We start from the raw sequence: 21,244 nt of genomic DNA on the forward strand, positions 1-21,244 counted from the left end.
CAGGTCTTTGATTTCTTTAGGAGGGTATTCCACTTCGTCCTCAGATTCTTCTTCAATTCCCATGAGATCGAAGTCGAGTTCGAGATCGAAGTCATACTCATCATTTTCATATTCTGTTCTGTCCAAAGGTCCATTCGGTTGAGACAAATCCCTTAAATTCTGATAAAAACTCTTTTTTTGATTTTTGGAATATATCTATTTTTTTGAGATTTTGAAAACTTTTTAATTTTTTTGTTTTTTGTAGACTTTTTGATTTTTTTGCCTTTTGAAGAATTTTTGATTTTTTTTGATTTTTGAGTGCTATTTTCCGGACATCTAAAATAAGAAGAGCAGTCATACATTAGTAAAGATAGGGAGCCCTCAAAACAGTCTTTACCTGAGGACGAGGACTCGTTATGATCCTCGGGTAAACTGATGTTGCCTAACGACGTTTTTTTTTAGGCTATGGTAGCCTCAAGGGTTAGAGGGAATTCCTCCCAATTGTTCAAACTCTCCCCTTCTCTGAGGGGGCGGATGAAATGTGAAAGTGATTTGTTGCGTGATTTGGTTGGTGGTTCAGAGATAACCAGGATCTCCGATTGACTGTTGTTGTTGTCAGGTTGGGGCATAGTCCCTCCCAAACTCGGTGGGATGATGACTGATGCCCAGTCAATGCCCTTTGGAAAGGGTGATTTGTTCCTTTGGCTAGTAGTGACTTCCACTTTGGTGGATTCTAAAGCAGTCTCTGATAGACTTTCGTTGGAATCCCCATTGAATAAAACATCAATGCCTTCTACGAAGGATGACTGGGACTAAACAACTGAGTCTTCGTCAATGTGCATGGGTTTGAAATTTACCGTTTTTGGCCTTTTTACCCGTGGTGGTTCTGATAAGTTGTCGGGTCTGATATGGGACTTTAAGAAGCTATCACTAATGTGAGGGACTCGGCCCAGGTTTCAGACATTTGATTCCCGATTTTGCTTTCTTGCTAGTCGAAGTTCTTTCTTCTTTTCGTTCATTTCTGCTATATCATTTTTTGTGGGCCTAAACCTAGACCAAAATAAGGAGTATGCTTTCTTACTTCGACCAGTGTAGCTCTTCCTCTTCCTCCTGGTCCCAACCCTTGCTTGGGTCGGTAACCTCCATTTTTCATGACCCGACCAATTATAAGGTTCGCTCTTGATAGCTTTGCCCTTACCTTCTCCTTTCCTTTCTCGATGTGGTTGACAGCCGCGAATTGGTACGAATAGTAGAGTGCCTTGCCCTTTGTCATTTCAATATCAATGAATGGCACGTCTGGGGCTCTCCCAGCTGGAATAAGGTTCTCTGCCAATACTGATATCATCCTCTGCCCATGATAAATTTGACTCTTTGGTGCAATGAGGAAGGCACAGCCCCGACAGTATGGATCCAGGGTCTGCTCAGTAACAAGTTGAAGGTCGTTGGTATTTCCATGACTTCAAACGTCACTTCAAAGGTGCAAGGTCCTATTGTGATTGGTAGGTTTACTTCGCCTAGAGAATCCCTTCTCGAGCTATCGAAACCTCGGACGACCTTATTGTTGGGTTTGACATGTGACCAATCAGTACTGAGTCTCTTGAAGGTTTCAAGCGGACAGACATTAAGCGCTGAGCCGTTATCAATCAGTACTCTGGCAACCATCATGCCCTTGCATATGACCATAATATTTAGTGGCTCGACGTGTCCCGTTCCTTCAGGCACAAATTCGCTTTTAGTGAAAATAATGGGATTGGGGGCCATGATCTGATCGATTGTTTGCTCTAACTGCGCTGGTGTCGTGGTCGAAGGTACATGTGATCCCCCTAGGACTTTCAACAATGTGTAGACACCCCATTTTTGCATCCGCCTGATTAATCAACTCGTCAACCCGATCGCAAGGATTCTCAATGATGGATGTGTATTCCGTTGCTTTATTTTGTTACCAGATATGTTTCAGAAATCCAGATGAGGTATCTCGAATTGACAAAACCTTAGAAACCACGCTACGCTAGGAAAATACGACCCCAGAAACATAGAAATCATCATCTTGCAGACCAAAAAGAAGCTTCACGATAAAAATCACTAAAAATGATTAAATTACCAAAATACCCCTAACCTCAAAACGACCCTAGAGCCTACGTTACGATTAGGAAAACTCTCTCGAACACATAAAATAACAAATCGGAATCAAATAAATCATTTCACCAATTTTAACAGAATTTGACAAAATTACGAAAATGCCCCTCATAAAGTTTACAATCATTTCACACAAAAAAAACTTCATAAATGACACAAACCAACATTCTCATTGAATTCCCTACGAAAAACCGATTCTAAAACATCCTAGAATATTAAAAACCGACTTAAAACGTGAAAAGTCCTCTCCGGGGGCAAAACAGTAATTTCACAATTTTCATAATTAAAAAATTCGAAATTAATAAATAAAACATTAAATAATTAAATTTAAACATTAATGAAATTAATTTAAAATTTTGAACTTAAAAAATCGATTAATCAGATTCTCAGGCAAAATTGTTGAGGGTTCGTGGGATATTTCTTTAAGGACCCCTCCATTTGGGGGTCCAAAGAATTAAAATATAATAGAGGGGCCTTCTCCAAAAATCAAAGTAAATCAAGCAAGACAAAGGTCAAGGTATTAAAGTCAATCAAGTGAGACTGAAGTCAAAATTAAAGTCAATTAAGCAAGACTGAAGTCAAAATATTAAAAGTCAATCAATTAAGACTGAAGTCAAAACATTAAAAGTCAATCAAATAAGACCAAAAGTCATAATAGAATTCTAATTAAATAATAACTCTATCTAATAGAGTTCTAACTTAAAAATAATTCTACCTAAAACAATTTGAATTAAAACACAATTCTACCTAAAACAATTCTAATTAAAATACAATTCTACCTAAAACAAGTCAAATTAAAACACAACTCTAATTAAACACTAACTCTATCCAAATCAACCCCTAAAAACATCTATAAATAGAGGTGCTCACACCCTATTTTCGTATCAAATCATAAACCCTAAGAAAAGTAGGTCTAGAAGCTCCCCTAGCCCCCCATAAACCCTAGTTTTGGAGCCCCAACTCCTTAGGTAACATCCCTCCTTCAATTTTAGTCTAGAAAACACCCAAAAGCCTTCTAAAAACATCCCCAAATTCGCAATGAACTTGAAGAGTTCAGATTCAAAAACAAGGAGATACCTTGCCTCGGAGATCCGAAGTCAAATCCGGAAGTAGAACGAAGTAAGGGAGCACGGTACAAGGAGTTCTTTTTGTCAAATCTGAGGGAACCAAGTCCTTGCCATCGGAAAGGTAAACCTTTTATTCTTATTTATTTTCTTATCTAGGTTTTAGCAATGTAATTTACTTGGGAATTTAGTAGAGACCGGCTTTGGCCGGGCGGGGTTGATGCCTAACACCTTCCAACCCCGTAACTTGATCCCCGAATTCAGTTTTTTTTTTGTTTTAATTAGTTTTATCCGTTTAGAGTCATTGATTGGTTCCTAGACCGTAATAACTAGGTGGCGACTCCCAAACCTCAAGGGTCAAAAGCGGATCCGCGCACCCAGCGGATCGAGGGCGCTTTCACAATGCCTCTTGGTGCTCTTCCAATTTTTGCATTAGTCCTAGGATGCTAACTTGGGCTGGCTGCTTGTTCAATCTGTCTACTATGTTATGCTCTCTCTTGAGGATGAGCTTAATAAAGTCTGTGACTTCTTTGTCTGTTACTTTCACCCTTTCTTCCATCTTTTCATTCTTATACAGCTTGCCTTTTCCCTTTGCTTTTCTTTTCTCTTCGTCGGTCACCTCTTCTACAGTCTCTTTGCTTTCTTCCCTGATTTTCACCTAATTTTCTGACAATTTCTGACACTTTCCCGTCCTGGTTATACGGCCGATATCAGCCACCATTGTTTTCTTCATTATTTCGACCCCGGCGGTTGTGGTGATGGTAGTCTCATAGCTCTAGGGAATTGCCTGATCGGAGCTATAGGGGAATGATTTAGGTGAGTGTATGGTTATGGGGGGTGGATCGGGTTTCATATTGAAAATGAGAGGAGGTGGTGGTGATTTGGATGTAGTGATGGTGGAAGTTGGTAGAGTCAATGGAGTGTATGGAATGACGAGTGGTGGACGTGGAGATGAAGTGTACGGTATATGGAAGGGGGGTCGAGTTGATCCTTGAAAGTTTGATGGTGTATAGGGTATAACTAGAGGAGGTCGGGTCGCATTTTGAGGGTTGTGTGACTCGTAGGGTATAACTAGAGGTGGTCGGGTAGCAGTATTTCGATGAGTGGGATGGATGGTGAGGTTGGCCATTCTGAGGGGTAGCTGTGAATTCTGCGATGAATTTGTTGTGTAATGGTTGACTGTGTTAACTGTTGACGACCTTGACTCATTTGTGAAGTGTACCCTGATTTTTACTCCGATAGGCGCTATCAGATCCAAGGGATTGAAGTCGAGTTCTCCACAGATGACATTTACCCTGTGCCCACTCCCCTCCCCATTATGAGTAGGCAGGGGGTTTTGATTGATATTCTGTTGTTGGGACGGGTTGGCAGGCCCATCTAGGATGAGAGTCTTTTTATCAATCAGGTTCTGTACTTGATGTTTGAGCTGCCAGCATTGGTCTGTGGAGTGTCCTGGTGCACCCATGTGAAATTCGCAGAACAAATTGGGGTTGTACCCTGGCCCGTTGGCAACTTCAGGATTTGGTGGACGTTTTGCAAGATACTCACCCCTGAGCAAGATTGGCAGTAACTCAGATAGTGTCATGGGTAGCCTGGTAAACATTCTATTAACCATGTTCGGTCTTGCTTGTTGATTCTGCCCATACTGTTGCGCTGGTTGTGCTGGCATGGCTTGTGGAGGAACTGTCCGGAAGGGATTCTACGGTACTGGAGCCCAAGCAGCTCGAGGTACTGGCGCCCAAGGGGCCTGAGGTGCCTGTGACCGCTGAGCTGGTGCTTGAATGATGAGAGGTTGGCTGAGTTGTACATTATTGACCTGGGTTTCCTCTTTCTTTTTGACAAAAGGCACTGATTTCTTCTATGTCGAGGTCCCCGTCGTTGCACTCAAGGCTGTAAAGTCAAATATTAAACCGGTTCGGATCCCGTCCTCGACTCGGTCTGCTACTTGAACCAAATTGGAGAAAGTGCCCGTGGTATGCCCTACCAGATGTGTGTAGAATAAATGCCCCAGTGTAGAGATAAACGTGGTGTTCATTTCTTGTTCTGTTATGGCTGGCCGTACTTGAGAAGCTGACTTTCGCCACCTCTGGGCATACTCTTTTACTGTTTCTTTGTGTTTCCTCGTCATTCGTGCCATGTCATTTCTATCCAAACCGACATCCGTATTGAACCGATAATTGTGCCAGAACATCTCAGCTAAGTCCTACCAACTCTTGATGAGTGTATGGTCCAATCCCGAGAACCATTTGAGTGCTGGCCCTGTTAAACTTCTCTAAAATAACTCTACCAGCAATCTGTCGTCCTCGCCATATTGGCACATCGATCCACAATACAATTTGAGGTGCGACAAAAGACACCCAACCCCGTTGTACTTTTCAAATTCTGGACACTTGAACTTAGCCGGCAACTATGCGTTAGGGTAAAAACAAAGGTCCCTAAATCTTGTCCCTCCTAAAGTATTTGTACCTTTCATTCGTCTCATTTCTTCTTGGAGAGACTCGATTTGTTGGGTCATTTTGTCATCAGTAGAACTTTTGGCTTCGGGAACCCTGAAGTTACACTCATCATCTGTGATCACCACCGGAGGTGGTTGATTCTGTGGGATATAGAGTGGAGGGCCCTGGTATACTGGTACAGCAGGAAGTGGGTGGTCTATTGATCTGGTCGTGTTTGTTCAGGGAGTTCAGGGTTTGACCCAGATGCTTGGTGCTAAGCTGCCTGTGCTTGCAGAAAGTTAGTGCTACTTAAAACGGTCGTCAAGATTTGTTCCTGCCTTTTCATTGTTTCTAACAACTTTGCTATCATCGCATTAGCCTCAGCTAGTTCATTCATGGCAGGTTGTGGGTCTTCTGAGTTACTCATACTTGATGAAGATTGAAGGAAATACGAAGGTTTCTTAGGGTGCTTGTACTTTTTTCGTTTGGCCACCTGTGAGTACAGAATATCAAGCATTACCATCTTACTTACAAAAAAGGAAAATGCATGATGTTTTATTAAGTCCGGTAATTATTAGGGATGGTACTCAAAAGAGAAATTTAGTTAGGTGAACTTAAAAACGTGGTTTGTCAGCGCGGAGCTGGATCGTTTGGAAGAAAAAAATTACATCAGCATGAAGCTGGCATCAACACGGAGTCGGTAAAACATTTTGAGAAAGAAACTTCATCAGCACGGAGCTAGCATCGACACGGAGTCGGTAAAACATTTTGAAAAGAAATTACATCAGCACAGAGCTGGCATCGACACGGAGTCGGTAAAACATTTTGAAAAGAAGTTACATCAGCACGGAGCTGGTATCGACACGGAGTCGGTAAAGCATTTTTTTTATGGAGTTACATCAGCACGAAGCTGGCATCGACACGGAGTCGGTAAAACATTTTAAAAAGAAATTACATCAGCACGGAGCTGGCATCGACACGGAGTCGGTAAAGCGTTTTGAAAAAGAAATTACATCAGCACGGAGCTGGCATCGACACGGAGTCGATAAAGTGTTTTGAAAAAGAGATTACATCAGTACGGAACTGGCATCGACATGGTGTCGGTAGAACATTTTGAAAAGGAATTACATCAGTACGGAGCTGGCATCGACACGGAATCGGTAGAACATTTTGAAAATGAATTACATCAGCACGGAGCTGGCATCGACACAGAGTCGGTAAAATATTTTAAAAAGTAATTTCTGAGATAAATCATGTTGGAATAACCCCTATTTTTGGTAGCCTCCAATTCAGTTATCTGAAATCATCGTCGGCCAGGCCGATCTCCAAGGAAGAAGATGCGCACAATGGCACTCTTAAATCACCTTATTCCCTGAATAGACGTAGTCTATCCCCCTCGTATCAACAGGGTAAGATCTTTCTAGGCATCGACTTTGATGAAGGACTGCAATTGGTGCTTTTTGAAATCCCCACCTTTTTTTTTTGTTGAAAAAGTTGAATGCATTTGAGTCGATTGTTCGGTTGTCATCTTTGTTAGATCATAGATGGATCGTGGACTTGATTCGATATGGGTCGTGGACCCGATTTGAAATGGATATGGGTCATGGACCCAAATGAGGTGGGTTTATCTGGGTTGTGGATCGAAACGAATAGATTTGGGTCGTGGACCCAGTCGAAGTGGGTCTGGGTCGGACACCCAAACGAAATGGATCTGGGTCGTGGACCCAGTTGAAGTGGATCTGGGTCGTGCCCAGTTGACATGGATCTAGGTCATGGACCCAGTTTGACATGGATCCGGGTCGTGGACCTAGTTGAAAATGGACCTGGGTCGTGGACCCAGTTGAAAATGGATCTAGGTCGGGGACCCAGTTTAAATGGATATGGATCTGGGTCGAGGACCCAGTTTGATTGGATCTGGGTCGTGGACCCAGTTTGAAATGGATCTGGGGTCGTGGACCCAGTTTGGAACAGATCTGGGTCGTGGACCCAGTCGAAGTGGATTTGGGTCGTGGACCCAGTTGAAATGGACCTGGGTCGGGAACCCAGTTGAAGCGGATTTGGGGTCGTGGACCCAGTTTGAAATGGATCTGGGTCAGGGACCCAATTGAAAATGGATCTAGGTCGAGGACCCAGTTTAAATGGATATGGATCTGGGTCGAATACCCAGTTTGATTGGATCTGGGTCGTGGACCTAGTTTGAAATGGATCTGGGGTCGTGGACCCAGTTTGGAATAGATCTGGGTCATGGCCCACTTTGACATGAATACTTAGTGAAGGACAAGTTTGATTATGACCGAGATCGATAGTGAGCCACGTTGGGTAAAATCCGTTTTGAGCGGAATCGATTATGAGTGGTAGGCCCTGAGTTTTACAAAAAAGTGATTCATTTAATTATTTTCGAGCTTTAAAACTCAAAATAAAAAAAACTCTGAGAAGGAAAGTTGTCAGGACTGAAATAAGGAACAAAATGAGCAAAAAAAACAAAATCTTTTTTTTTTTTTTGGTCCGCTTTTCAAGTACAGGCCTACCATTTTTTGGCTGGTCCATGCTTCAAATATGGACCAGAACATAAATATTTATTTTTTTTAAGGGGGTCCGTTTTTCAAGTACGGACCTACCATTTTTTGGCTGGTCCGTGCTTCAAATACGGACCAGAACATAATTTTTTTTTTTTTTTTTACACTGGTTCGTGCTTAATGCACAGACCTAAGAAAATTTGCCCAGTACGTTTTCTAAGCACAGACTTAACAATTTTTCTTGAGTCCGTGCTTCAAACACGGACCAAAACCTTTTCTAGCTTTCCAAAGTTGTCCTGTTTTTGATCCTCATCCCATTTTTGCCCAAAATTTCTGGGTTTTGAGGCACATAGCCTCTGTTTTTTGGCTTGGGCCACAAAAATGTCACTTTTTTTTTATGATGCAAACATAAATAAAAAATGACTTCCCCATTTATCTAAGGGGACATAAAACAACACATAAAACGGGAAACTTCCTAATATCTATACAACTTGCCATCGTGGGCTTGAAAAAAATTACATCACATACGAGCATGGGATGGAAACGGAATTGATTTTGAAAGCCTTAGTGTCCTTTGTCTATTAATTACGCTTTGATGCATGCGGTTTGTAGGTAGTTTTTTCGGCTACCCATTCTTCAAACCTCGATGTACACCAACGTGTGCATGTCTTACGTTGGTGAATGGGGTGGATGTTCTCCTCCCAGCCACCCAAAATAACGATCTCAGGGGCTTGAGAGTACCGGCATCCGGGGTTAGAAAATTAAAGAGGAGGGGGGTGGCTTATGCATAGGGGTATGAATCGCATGTGCATGTGCGTGCATTTTTTTGAAGTGTATCCATCCTTACATCTTTTTTGTCCCAAAATAAAAAATAAAACAAGAAGCATATGTAAATAAATATTACAACCATTCGCATATGAAACTTGTGAAAATAAAAAAAAAACAAGGCAAACGTTAGTAGATAAACCAAAAGAAAGCAAAACAAAAAGAAAACATTTTTTTTTTTAAATAATTGAATTAAGGAAGAGGGTCGGGCCTACTAGTATAGTCTTATCCAGTGGAGTTGCCAAGCTGTGGACATGGGATTTTCAACACTATGAAACATCCCTCCACTTTGGGGGATTTTGGAGTCGCCACCATTCATTTTTCGGAAATGGGTGTGAATGGTTACTCGAAGTTGTATTTTTTGAAAAACATGTCATTTTGACATTTTTGATGACTCTCGTAGGATAAGGTGCATAGTCCAACCTTTGATTCAAAGGTAAAGGGGTCCATTTATGGAGTAAGGAAGGTGTTAGGCACCCTACTCCATCCACGTAATGTGGTAACCTCGGATTCGGTATTCCAAAGTAAAAAGAAAATAAAATTTAAAATATTCGCTGTATGCCCTCAAGTGTGAGGGGCTTTCGATATTGATCCAAATCATTAAGGGCACCCTTATTGAAAAAGGGGCCCTTTGGTGATTTAAATCATGGTGGTGTGTGCAAATGTGTGGAGAAAGGGGTGAGTAGAGGAGGGCAGTTGAGGGGGGTGTTCCTTTTGTCAAACCCACCTTGTTCCTTCCTTGACTTCCTTTGACTTTCCTTGACTTCTTTTTCTTTGCTTGATTTGTTTGAGAGAAGGTTGAGAGTTGTGAGATGAGTTGAGAGTTGGGTGTTGAGAGGAGAGTAGAGTAGAGAGTTATAGTTTTTGGAAGATTTTTTATCAAATTTTCATTAGTTGTGGGATATTGGATTTTTCGTTAGGGATTGAGAGTTGAGAATGAGTGGGTATTTATAGAATTGTGGGAGTTATTTTGAGGGGTAGAGTTGGGTGAAATAAAAAAAAGGATAGAATGGTTATGAGTTTGAAAGAGAAGGGTATGTGTAATTTAGAGGAGATTAGAGCGTATTTAGGGAAGGGGGGTTAAATGGGTGACTTTTGACCCAAATGGTTTGGATCCTACCCAACCCATTTGGGTAGAGTGTTTGGTGAGGTGAGTTTAAGATGGTGGTTGTAATTAAATGGTATTTGGTTTAAGAGAATGGAGGATTTAAGGAGGTGGTTGATGATATTTTGGAAGAGTGAGGGAGATGATGACATGTGTCAAAGTGGGTGGAAATGAAGGGTTGAGATAAGTTGATAGGAAAGGATGAGTGTTTGAATTGAGAGGATAGGTGTAGGTGTAGATTGTAGAGATGGGTTTTGTAGGGAATGATGGGGGTAGATTAGGGGGAGGTGTAGGTTATAAGTGTTTGATTTGAGAGAATGGATAGGATAGGTTAGGGAGGGTGTAGGTTGTAAGTATTTGATTTGAATGAATGGATAGGATAGGTTAGGGGGGTGTAGGTTGTAAATGTGGGTAGATGATATTTAGAGAAAAATAATGGGATAGTTAAGGTGATGGGAGTTGGTGGTTGGATGAGGGAGGTGAGATGGGGTGATGACATGTGTCATATTGGGTGATTGGTTGTGATGTTGGGCTTAGGTAGAGAATTGGGTTTGGGTAATATGTTGGGTTGAGTTGAATAGGCTTGGGTAATGGGTAGAATAAGGATGGGTTTAGGTTGAATGGGTTGAATTGAATGGGCTTGGGTAGTGGGTAGGATAAGGATGGGTTTGGGAGTTGAGTTGAGTGAGTAAGTTTTTGGTCCGTGGGCCACGTAAGAAGCCTTGGGTCATTTATTGAAAAATGAATGACAAAATTCATTGGGTTTTTGTAAGTTTGGGCCTCGGAGCCCATTCCAATTTTTTTTCGATTTTTGAGGCATTTTGCATCGAGTACCCGCTCAAATTTGGGTGTCTACAAGAATCATGACTCAAGCAAATATGCCCTCGTATTATTGGAGTTTTATTGACTACCCTATTACTATTACTATGAGAAATATGAGCATGTGGAATGCGCTGAGACATTGAAACATTGAGAAGGTACAAGTCATCTGCTTCACGACCATTGCCAATCACCCTCTTCATTATCAAATCTTAAAAGACACAATGAAAAGAAAAAAAGATAACACCGTAATTCAAATTTTTTGTAATACTACTAACAGACACAAGATTAATAGTGAGATTAGGAACATGTAAAGCATTGGACAAAGAAAAGTTGTGAAAGATTATGATGGTTCATTTATCAGCTATGGATGATAAAAAACCATTAGCTAGGTGGACCTTGTTCTTGCTTGAACATGGGATATATGACTAACAAAAATACGACATACCTATCATGTTATCTAAAGCTTCTAAATCAAGAATCCAGAAGTTGGAGTAGATGAGAAACATGATGAGTAGTGGCAGGAGTACCTATGTGTGCGGAGGAAGAGATGGCACCATCCAATAAAGCTCTCAAGCGAGTAATATCTTCCACAGATAATGGTGCATGTACTGCTGGAGAAGGTGTTTTCAAAACTTAGAGTATTATCTGACATATTAGCATTAAAAACATGATGAGTGGAAGAAGATCAGCCCTTAGGTTGAAATGACTCAGGACGACCTATCAAGTCCTTGTACTTCACTCGAATATGTCCAAATTTTCTACAGTGGTCACACTTCGGCCTTTCTCTACTATTGGGTGCTCGGGTGGGTTTATCAAACTTCTTCACTCTTGAAGCTTGTCCATCTCCCTGTCTACTAGTTGCCATAATTGATCTATCACTTACATAAATATCCAGATGTCCCATAGCCAAAAGTCAACTATCCTTACTTTGAACATAAGAATACAAGGTGTTCAAAGAAGGTAGGGGATCCTTGGTCAAAATTTGAACTCTAACCATCTTAAACTTGGGATTCAAATCGGCGAGGAACTAAAAGGTACGATGGATCTCAATATGTTTGTTAAACTGAGCACAATCTTTAAAACTTTCCCAATTGAAGGGTAAGTAGTAATTAAGCTCTTCCTATATGCTATGTAATTCAGAAAAGTAGCCGGAAAGAGTCTCGCAATATTTTGAGCCTGAGAGTAAGTTTGTGTTACCGAATCCCAACTATGTTGTACGATCTTCAAGAAGAGAAATCTTTGACTAATATGAGATTGCATTGAATGCAACAACCATGACATAACCAAGGCATTCTTAGCATCCCATTGGTTGTCCTTAGGATTTAAAGTATTAGGTTGTTTCTCATTTACATTCAAATAGCCTGTCTTCCGTCTTCTATGAATGGTTAACTTCGCAGACTAAGCTCACTCTAGGTAATTTGTGCCATTGAGTTTGACTGTGGTGATTTGGAGGTTTGAATTATCATTTTTGAGTTGCGAGGATCCAAACCCGTTATTGGTAGAATGCCTTGAAGTTACTTTTGACATGACTTCAGAGAGTCCAAATCACACTAAAAAATTACTCGAAAACACTACCAAACTACTTAAAACCTAAGAGGGGCCCCTATTGTCTCATTCCGGACGAAAGAAGGGGTCTAGATGGCTGAAATAGGAAACCTGCAACACCACCTAAGGTAACCCTAAGAACCTACGACAACCCTTAAGGAGGCTGTGGGGACCTACGTAGCCCCTAGAGTGACTGTGAGGCCTACAACAACACCTAGATGGCTATGGGGACCTGTGGCAACACCTATGGTTGTTGTTGTGGCTTGTGGTAACACCTGTGGTGGCTACTGTGGGTTGTGATAGCACCTATGGGGAGTATTTGGGGCTCCCTTCAATCTTCTCTGTCGTCACCAATGCTTTTATAACATGTAAAAACTGATCTAGGGTTTTAGAAAAGATATAGAGAAAGAGAAGTGAAGAAATTCTGGAAAAAAAAAAATCAGATTGATTATTTCTCCTTGTATATTTTTTATATACTTATACAAATAAATTAGAAAAGACAAAAAATAACATAAACATGAAAAAACTAAAATAATTAAATTAAACTAAACTAACTACTATTAAGTAATTTGATTTATTGAACTAGACTTCTTAATGATTGATTTAGAATTGATAGTATCTCAATCAGAGTTATATAGAGGGAGTTATAGGACTGAAATTTTTCTTGGTAATCGTACTGGGGTACGAACAGTTAATGCTTCCCTACACTTTATCTTCCAATAAATTCTGATTTTTATGGAATATGGTGGAATTAAAATAGACTTTGTGATGGTTCTTTGGACTTTAGAGTCATATGAAAAGCTATCTAGACCCAAGAAAACTATCCCTCCGAAGTGTACTCTCATGCAAACTTCTTTTTCTTATTGTTATACTTTTAAAGCTCTATACTAATTATTCCTGTTCCGAAATTGCCCATTAACTATGCTTCTTATTATTTGCAACAATTGGTTTAAAACCATTACATTATATAATTGAGTTATGGAGTAGCTAGGCACATTATATATTTTTTTGTTTATTCAATATTTTTAACTCTTCAAGAAAAATCCAAGTTGAATTTTAAGTTTTATGATCCATTTGTTTAGTAGTTTTACACCAAAAGCAATAATTCATATTATTATTTGACTTCTTGTCATGGTGCATGTAGATTGTTTTATCACGTCCAGGCAACCTTTCAGCTTTCAACGCTACATACGAAGGCATGCCTTCAGCCTATCAATGCTTCCTCTGAAGATGTAGTGAGAGCCTTCTCATTCAAGCAAGGTGAAATCATCTCCAATTGTTCATCTGTTGCTTTGCTATGTATTCTATAAAGATTTCTGTTTCATTATTGCAAGAGATGTTACATTTTCTATTTAACAAAATTTCCTGCAGCTGTAAACAGTGTTTACTTGTAGATTTCTGGTGAGATCTACAACTTTTATTACCAAGTTTACATTCAAACAGTGTCTGTGACTCATTAGTAGATATAATTATAACAAGTACTTAATGTTATTATGATGGGTTTAGTGAGATCTACAACTTTTACATATATTCTTGAGATCGACAACTCTTATTACCGAGTAGGGTTGTTAATGGGTACCCATTTAACCGAAATCGAACCAGAAACCCCAGTTCTGGTTCCTTTTTATACTCCGTTTGGAAAAGCCTTCGCACGGCTAAAATCACACCGAACTCATTCCGTTTTTGAAACTTCTGTGTTTGGAATCGATGAGAACACATTTTAGTTGCCGATTCGTTCGGCTAAATCAGCCTATTCTCTCGACTGCCAACTCTTCAACGAGCCTCAGCAAAATCACACAGTTGATAAAACTCTACCCGATTCCTCCCTTGATTGAAGCACCGAGTTCGTAACTCGATTTGTGAAATTCAACTCTGTCTTCTTCAATCCTCTATGTTACTTCACTGTTTCAAAGTTCTCTAATGGCCTCTTCAACCTTCCCACTCTCCTTTCGCCTCCACCATCTCAACCCATCTCCTACAAAACCCAAAACCTTGATCAGGTTCATGATTCAACCTTCTCCGACACCACACACGAGTCTTTTTGACCCATTCGTCCTTCAACGTAGAAGACTCAACGTCAACACCACCAATTCAGAAACTCTCTCGCTTGAGATGGGGTTAGGGGCAGAGCTACCTAGGGGCAAGTCATTGAATTTTTTAAAGAAAAAAAAAACTCTGATTTAACCCCCTACCTTTGAGGTATATTAGAATTTACCCCTTTTTCTCATACTGACAACATACATAATAAAAATAATAATATAATATATAACCCCACTGCACCAAAGTTGTTGTCTGCACTTATAAAATACACAAAAGTAGATTTTAAAACCTATGTTTTAATTGATATTTGATACACCTCGCCTAATTTTCAAACTATCGATTTGCATCCAGCTGGAGCCCATTCAATTTTATTTTCAATAACGAACTGTTATTGGCATTCCAAATTTTACTTATTAAACCCAAATTAAAAGAAAGAAAAAAAAAAGAGTTAATAATTGAGGATAAATAAAAATTGGGGTGCCAGTAAAAGCCCTTTTTTGTTTCTCCTTTTTGCTAGATGTCTATTTTTTGGATTAAAGATTTTATACGAGCCTAATTATAATTGTAAAACAACTACTAAAATTGTTTGAACTAGTGTAATAATATTTGGGATATAATTAATAAAAGTTTGGGTGCCAATAGAAACTCAAAAAAGGAAAAAAAAATTATTTAACTCCCCAAATTTTCTATCGATATTAGAGAGACCGTCATGCTTTTAAAATTAACAACGTGAATCTTAGGCCTTGATCTTTTGGTACTCATACCATACTAAAAACAAATCGATTTTACATCCAATACCAAAAACATCAAAAACAAATTTGAACCCACTAACCAAAAATAAAAATAAAAAATTATTTGAGAAGTTTGTTAGAAAAAATAAATCAATTATACAAAGGAGGCCAAGAAAATCTACTTACAAACAACAAAATAGAAATAAAGAATAACTAGGAAATAACAACATATTTTATAGGAATCATCGAGTATGTACGAGTCCATCAAGATAATCACCGATGGAAAATTGAGCAGGCACAATCTCCATGTTCAACAAGTGGGCTCAAACACAGTAACAAAATTATCAACATTTATACTTATTGTTAACATATTAGTATTTATATCAAATAAATAATTTTTTTTTTTAATATTATTTTTAATTTCATCCAGCAATTTTTAGACAGCGGGTTACCAAACAGTTCAACATCTTAACAGCATAATTAAATAGCATGTTACCAAACAATATATTCAATTCAGCAAGTTGCTTCAGCAACAGCAACAACAACTTTCTCTCAACTTCAGCAACTTTACATACAGCTTTTCCAAACAGAACTTTTTTGGAAGTGATTAGAGTCGGGTCTAAAATTAAATTGAACCGATAGGAATCGGAACCATTAGATTTTATCCAATGAATATCTGTGGGTACTCGGAACCGATTTATTTTGTCATTCCTTTCTATACTATAGATGATTTAACATATTTGTTTTTATTTCAAAGTAAATGCATATTATATACAATTCTTCAATTTTTCATATAAATTATCGATTGAAACTTAAAATGAGTTATTCTTCTAAAAGTTTATTACTTTTAACTAAGATAAATTTTAAAAAAAAAAAAAAAAACTATCAATTTAAATTTTTAGTATAACAAATTATAAAGAAGTTAATAATTTTGTTGATAATATGTTAACTTTTTTAAAGAAAAAAAATTATAATGATTTGAAATACTTTTTTCCTCAAGAATTAAAACCAATGGATACTCATGATTTTTGACAGTTTTAATTTTATTTATTTTGAAATCAGACCCGGAACAAAAGTCGGAACAAAAGTCGGAACAAAACTAAAGAAAATGATTGTGATTCTAAATTCCTTTGAAATCGAATCCGGACCGACCCATTGGCACCCCTATCTGGAGTAACATATTGGTGATGTAATCATGACAAGTACTTAATATTTTTATGATGGATTTAGCGAGATCTGCAACTTTTACTAGATATTGTTTTTATTACCAAATTTACCTCAAAACAGTATCCGAGACTCTATGGTAGATATTGGGAGGTGCGGCGCTAAGATTGGACGAGTGGGGGCTATAGCCCCAATGAACTTTTGCACTTTTTTTTTTCTTTTATAATTTAGAACTTAAGTTTTAATCCATATTAGATATGCACCCCTGCTTTTTAAATTACATACATCCGCTACATAGTCCCATTGAACTCTATGAAAAGAAAAAAGTTATAAAAAAAAAACAAAAAACACATGGTGATGGCCATTTTGAAACTAGATTCTAAGACTAATCCCAACACTAATAGTAATGGAAAAGAGTTGGCCTAATAACTTACTAAGGTTTCAAATCTTACTAAGGATATTTGAGCCCACATTAGCAATCCAACACCACAGCCCTCTAGATTTTATAGAAAATTTTAGATTAAAAAAAATACCAAAATGATTTTTATTTTTGGACTTGATCCAAAGTGTAAAAGAACCTATTGAACTCCCAAATTTAAAATTAAAATTTAATTGTGAAAATAAGTTTTATTTTTAAATTTATTTTTGAAAATTCTTAGAATTTCATCATCTATGACCCAGTAGCATTGGATCAGGTTTTCGGATACAACAAGGTGATGTGATCAACTTTCCTAACTAACTTAGTAAGGAAATTATTTTTTCAATGGAACATGACTTAAGGATCCTCACCTTTAATATCTATTCAACATTTTGGGGAAAATAATTTGGCCTCCCCAACCCTATTGATTTTGATTGATGTTAGAGATACCCTTATGTTTGCATCCAGTGCTCTCGTATGAGGGTACAAAGGAAGGCATTAGTGGCGGTTTCATGTGTTGGCCGTTTGTATGCTAAGAGATGTAAAAAGAAAAGGATAAAGAAGAAATGTAGGTTTAGATTATAGAGATGGGTTTATAAGAAATGATGATGATAGATTAGGAGGAGGTATGATGATGATAGGTTAAGGGGAGGTATGGGTTGGAGGTGTTTGATTTGAGAGAATAAGGGTTAGGGAATTATGAGGGTAGGTTAGGGGGAGGTATGGGTTGGAGGTGTTTGATTTGAGAGAATTGAGAGTTATAGAGAGTAATGAGGGTAGGTTAGGAGAGGGTGTGCGTTGATGTGATTTTTTAAAGAAAAGGTGATGTGGGTAATTAATTTTTTAGAGAAAAGTGATGGGGTGGGTAGTTTGATGAGGGAGGTGAGAGGGGATGATGACATGTGTCACATTTTAATAATAAAAGAGTAATTGGTATATGTGGGTTGTGATTTATAGGTTAGGGTTGTGGGTTAGATATGAATTGGATATGGATAAGGGTTTGTGGGCTTTGGAGTGTTTTGTGCTTGGGTTATGAAATGATTTTGGATTTTAGGAATTTGTTGGGATAATTTTGGATTGGATTTGGGAGGGTGGATAGGTTGATTTTAGATTTTGGGTGATGTGGGATTAAGTTTAGGTTAGGGGGAAAGGTGAGAGATTGAGTTTGGATGATCAAGGGTTTATGGACCTTAGGTAGGTGTAGACACCACATTTTTGCACTCGCCTGATTAATCAACTCGTCAACCCGATTGCAATGGCTCCCAATGATGGATGATTATTTTAATGTCTTATTTTATTACTAGATATGTTTCAGAAATTCAAATGAGGTATCTCAAACTAACAAAACCTTAGAAACCACGTTACGCTAGGAAAATATAACTCCAAAAATATGGAAATTGGTACAATTCAAGTTTAAGCAAGGTGGAAGGATGCTAATGTCAAATCCTTGATAATTTTACTCTATAAATCAAGGTGAACTTGACAAATTGAAATAATTCTCAGTTCTTCAAGTTGATTCAAAAACTTTTATAAAGCAAGAAGGTTGGTTCCTCTTGGACCCAAGTATCACTCTATGAGGTGAGTGATGCGAAAACCTAATAAGGTTGGTCCCCCTTGGACTCAAGCATCACTCTATGAGGTGAGTGATGTGAAAATCAAATAAGGCTAGAAGGCCGGCTCCTTTTGGACCTGAGCATCACTTTATGAGGTGAGTGATGCGAAAGCCCAATAGGTTCTCCTTGGACCCGAGCATCACTCTATGACATGAGTGATGCAAAAATCTAATAAGAGCGGTCGGTTCTTCTATCATTTGTCAAAATTTTGGCTCATTAAGGAAACCAAGCCCAGTTCGTCGTCAATTCTATTATTGAAACACCTACTTATTATGAAAGCTCGACAAAGTTGAATTTCAAATTTGTAAAAAAAATAAGAAAGAAAATAAACTCGAGGGATAAAGTATCATACCAGTTCAAAAATCAAATATGGTACTCACTCAGGTCAAAAGTATTTCTCGAAGGAAGTTCTTAATACATCGATCTCCACCTCATATGTGGAGAGATAAAATCGTCTCTCATCTAGATTGTTTATCCGCACCATTAACATGTATCTCGAGGCGAATACTTAACATCATTTAAAGAGGGTTCATTTTCTTTTATGTAATTATTAATTTGGATAAAAGGGTAATCTGGTCAATTGTAATTAAATTAGGGTTAGAAGTCTTTTTAAAGTTTTTCTATTTAAAGGGCTTGAGACCATTGTAAAAGGAAAAAAAGTAAGAAGGTAGAGAAAGGGAGGGGAAGTGAGGAGGCCATGTAACCGTGAGATTTATAGTGAAACGACTCCCCGAACTCGTGGACATAGGCATGTTTGTTGAATCATGTAAAAAAATCCCTGTCTTCTTTATTTTTTTCATGTTCTTATTATTTTGTTGATTGAATAAGGAAATCATGATTGAGGTCGATTTATTGTAAAAATCAACCTCTATAATTATGATTATTTAATCTTTTAAAATGATGAAGGTCTCATTTCAAGATATAAGACTACCGCATAAAATCTTATATCTAAGAAATAAAAATATAAACAAAAAAGAGAAAGGGTGTTTTCATAGGCACCTAACTTTTACTTATTCTCAACCTTTAACTTAATTTTTAGCTTTTTAATTAGGATGTAATAAGTAAAAGTTGGGGTGCCAATAGCAGCTCTCCTATTAAAATGATTAATAATTAAGATACCCCTTGATTTTAAAACTAATGACATGCCCTTCTTTGATCTTGATTTTTTTTTTCCAGACTAATAAAAAAATCTAAATATCTTTATTTTCAACTTGTAACCAAAAATCCGTAAATTTTCTTCCTAAAATTAGATACATTCAAAGTCTTCTACATCTTAGTAAACAAAATTTTTTGGTAGTTGAAAGTTTCGTTGTTGAATATTAATATAGAGGTCAATGGGAAAAGAGGAGGAAGAGAGAATACTAGGGTTTTGATTCTTTAGAATTTTATGGGTGATCGGCTAAGGCTAAGAATTCATTTAACTTTAAAATAAGTTTCTATCTTATTTTGTTACTTTTACTTTTTATTTTTTTTTTAAAATGCTATTAGGGTTATGTGGTTTCAATTTGTTTTTGATTTCTTGTTCATACATAAACAAAAGAGTAGAAATTGATATCTAGAGTAGTTTTCTCAAGACGAGTTCTTCGCCATATCAAATAGAGCTTTAAATTTGAATAAAAATCTGAAATATCTAACACTGAGATTTGTAATTTCATCTCTTCTAAATCTCTTACTTTTCTTTGATCTCCAATTTTTTTTTATAGCATTTTATTTTGGATATCTAAATGCATTTGGAGTTGTTATGATGTTTATAGTTCTAGGTTCTGGATTTTCTTTCTTTTTGAAATTTCTATTGTTTTAGGGGATTTTCATCTCTTGATCCTCGTTATTAAATTGTAGGATTTTTAGGTGAGGCTGAAAGATAAGATAGATTCAATATCTAGTAGAATAATGAGGTCAAGGGGGCTGTGCAAGCATTTTGGTAAATATGAGATGCCCTATGTTGTTAAACAGACATTATCCTCTTGACTTAGATATTCTCTCATGAGCTGATGACTTGTGAGAAACTTCTAATTACATTTAAAAATATTTGAGTTTTTCTCTCAAAACAAGTCATCATCAAGCTTCAGAACCACACCATTAAATATAGTTTGCCTCCTTGCAAGAAAATCCTAGCTTAACCCTTAGATCATATTTATCAAACACACAAGTTTGATACAATTGCTTGCAATAGATAGATTAATTTATTATTATTCTTTAATAATAAAGATTAACATCTCATCACATATTAAGGTTCAAAATTAAAAGTCTTTGCAACTACTATAAATTAAATAATTTCAAATAATAAGAAAAAAAGGTCTTAAGAAATATAGATAGACATATTCAATTAGGTAACTTCAAAGGCTCTATAAGTGTCATCATTTAGAAATAAGTCGGTTTTTTAATCAAAAGATTAATATAATTTTTTAATAGTTAACATGCATGTGCATTTTACAAGTAATAATTATTAGGGGTGGCGAAGGGTGGGGTCTAATCGTGTTGAGGTAAGGGTATTATGAAAATTTACCAAACCCAACCCAACTCATTTAATAATCGTGTAACAAATTTAAACCCAAACCTAACTCAACCCATTCATAAATAGGTATACCTTACCCAACACATATAATCTATTGGGTCCCGTTCGCTGGCTAACAGATTGGCAGACGGATTGGCAAACTTCTTTTAACCGTTCGATTAAACGGTATCTGACAGACGAGATCGAGTCTCATATATACATTATAAGATTTACAATTTTACAGCGCCATCCCTCAAAATACCGTTATTTGTGCTTCCTCCCTCTCTTCTTTAATCCCCTCACAGAACCTCTCTTTTCTGTTCGAACAGGACTCCAAACCTCTTCGAACTCTCTCAC

General features: G+C 37.6%; 1 protein-coding gene across 1 annotated transcript in view; it reads left to right on the forward strand.

Annotated features, from left to right (window-relative positions):
- Window positions 1-13,716, forward strand: part of LOC147382915 (uncharacterized) — a 64,289-nt gene extending 50,573 nt beyond the window's left edge. Inside the window, exon 24 of the mRNA XM_086429156.1 lies at window positions 13,572-13,716. Within this exon, the coding sequence (XP_086285282.1) occupies window positions 13,572-13,655 (84 nt within the window). The 3' untranslated portion in view covers window positions 13,656-13,716. The remainder of the gene's footprint in view (window positions 1-13,571) is intronic.
- Window positions 13,717-21,244: the final 7,528 nt, after the last annotated feature.

Source organism: Akebia trifoliata, chromosome 16, assembly GCF_017979445.1.
Source record: "Akebia trifoliata isolate Shusen 1 chromosome 16, ASM1797944v1, whole genome shotgun sequence".
In the NCBI taxonomy this organism is placed as follows: domain Eukaryota; kingdom Viridiplantae; phylum Streptophyta; class Magnoliopsida; order Ranunculales; family Lardizabalaceae; genus Akebia; species Akebia trifoliata.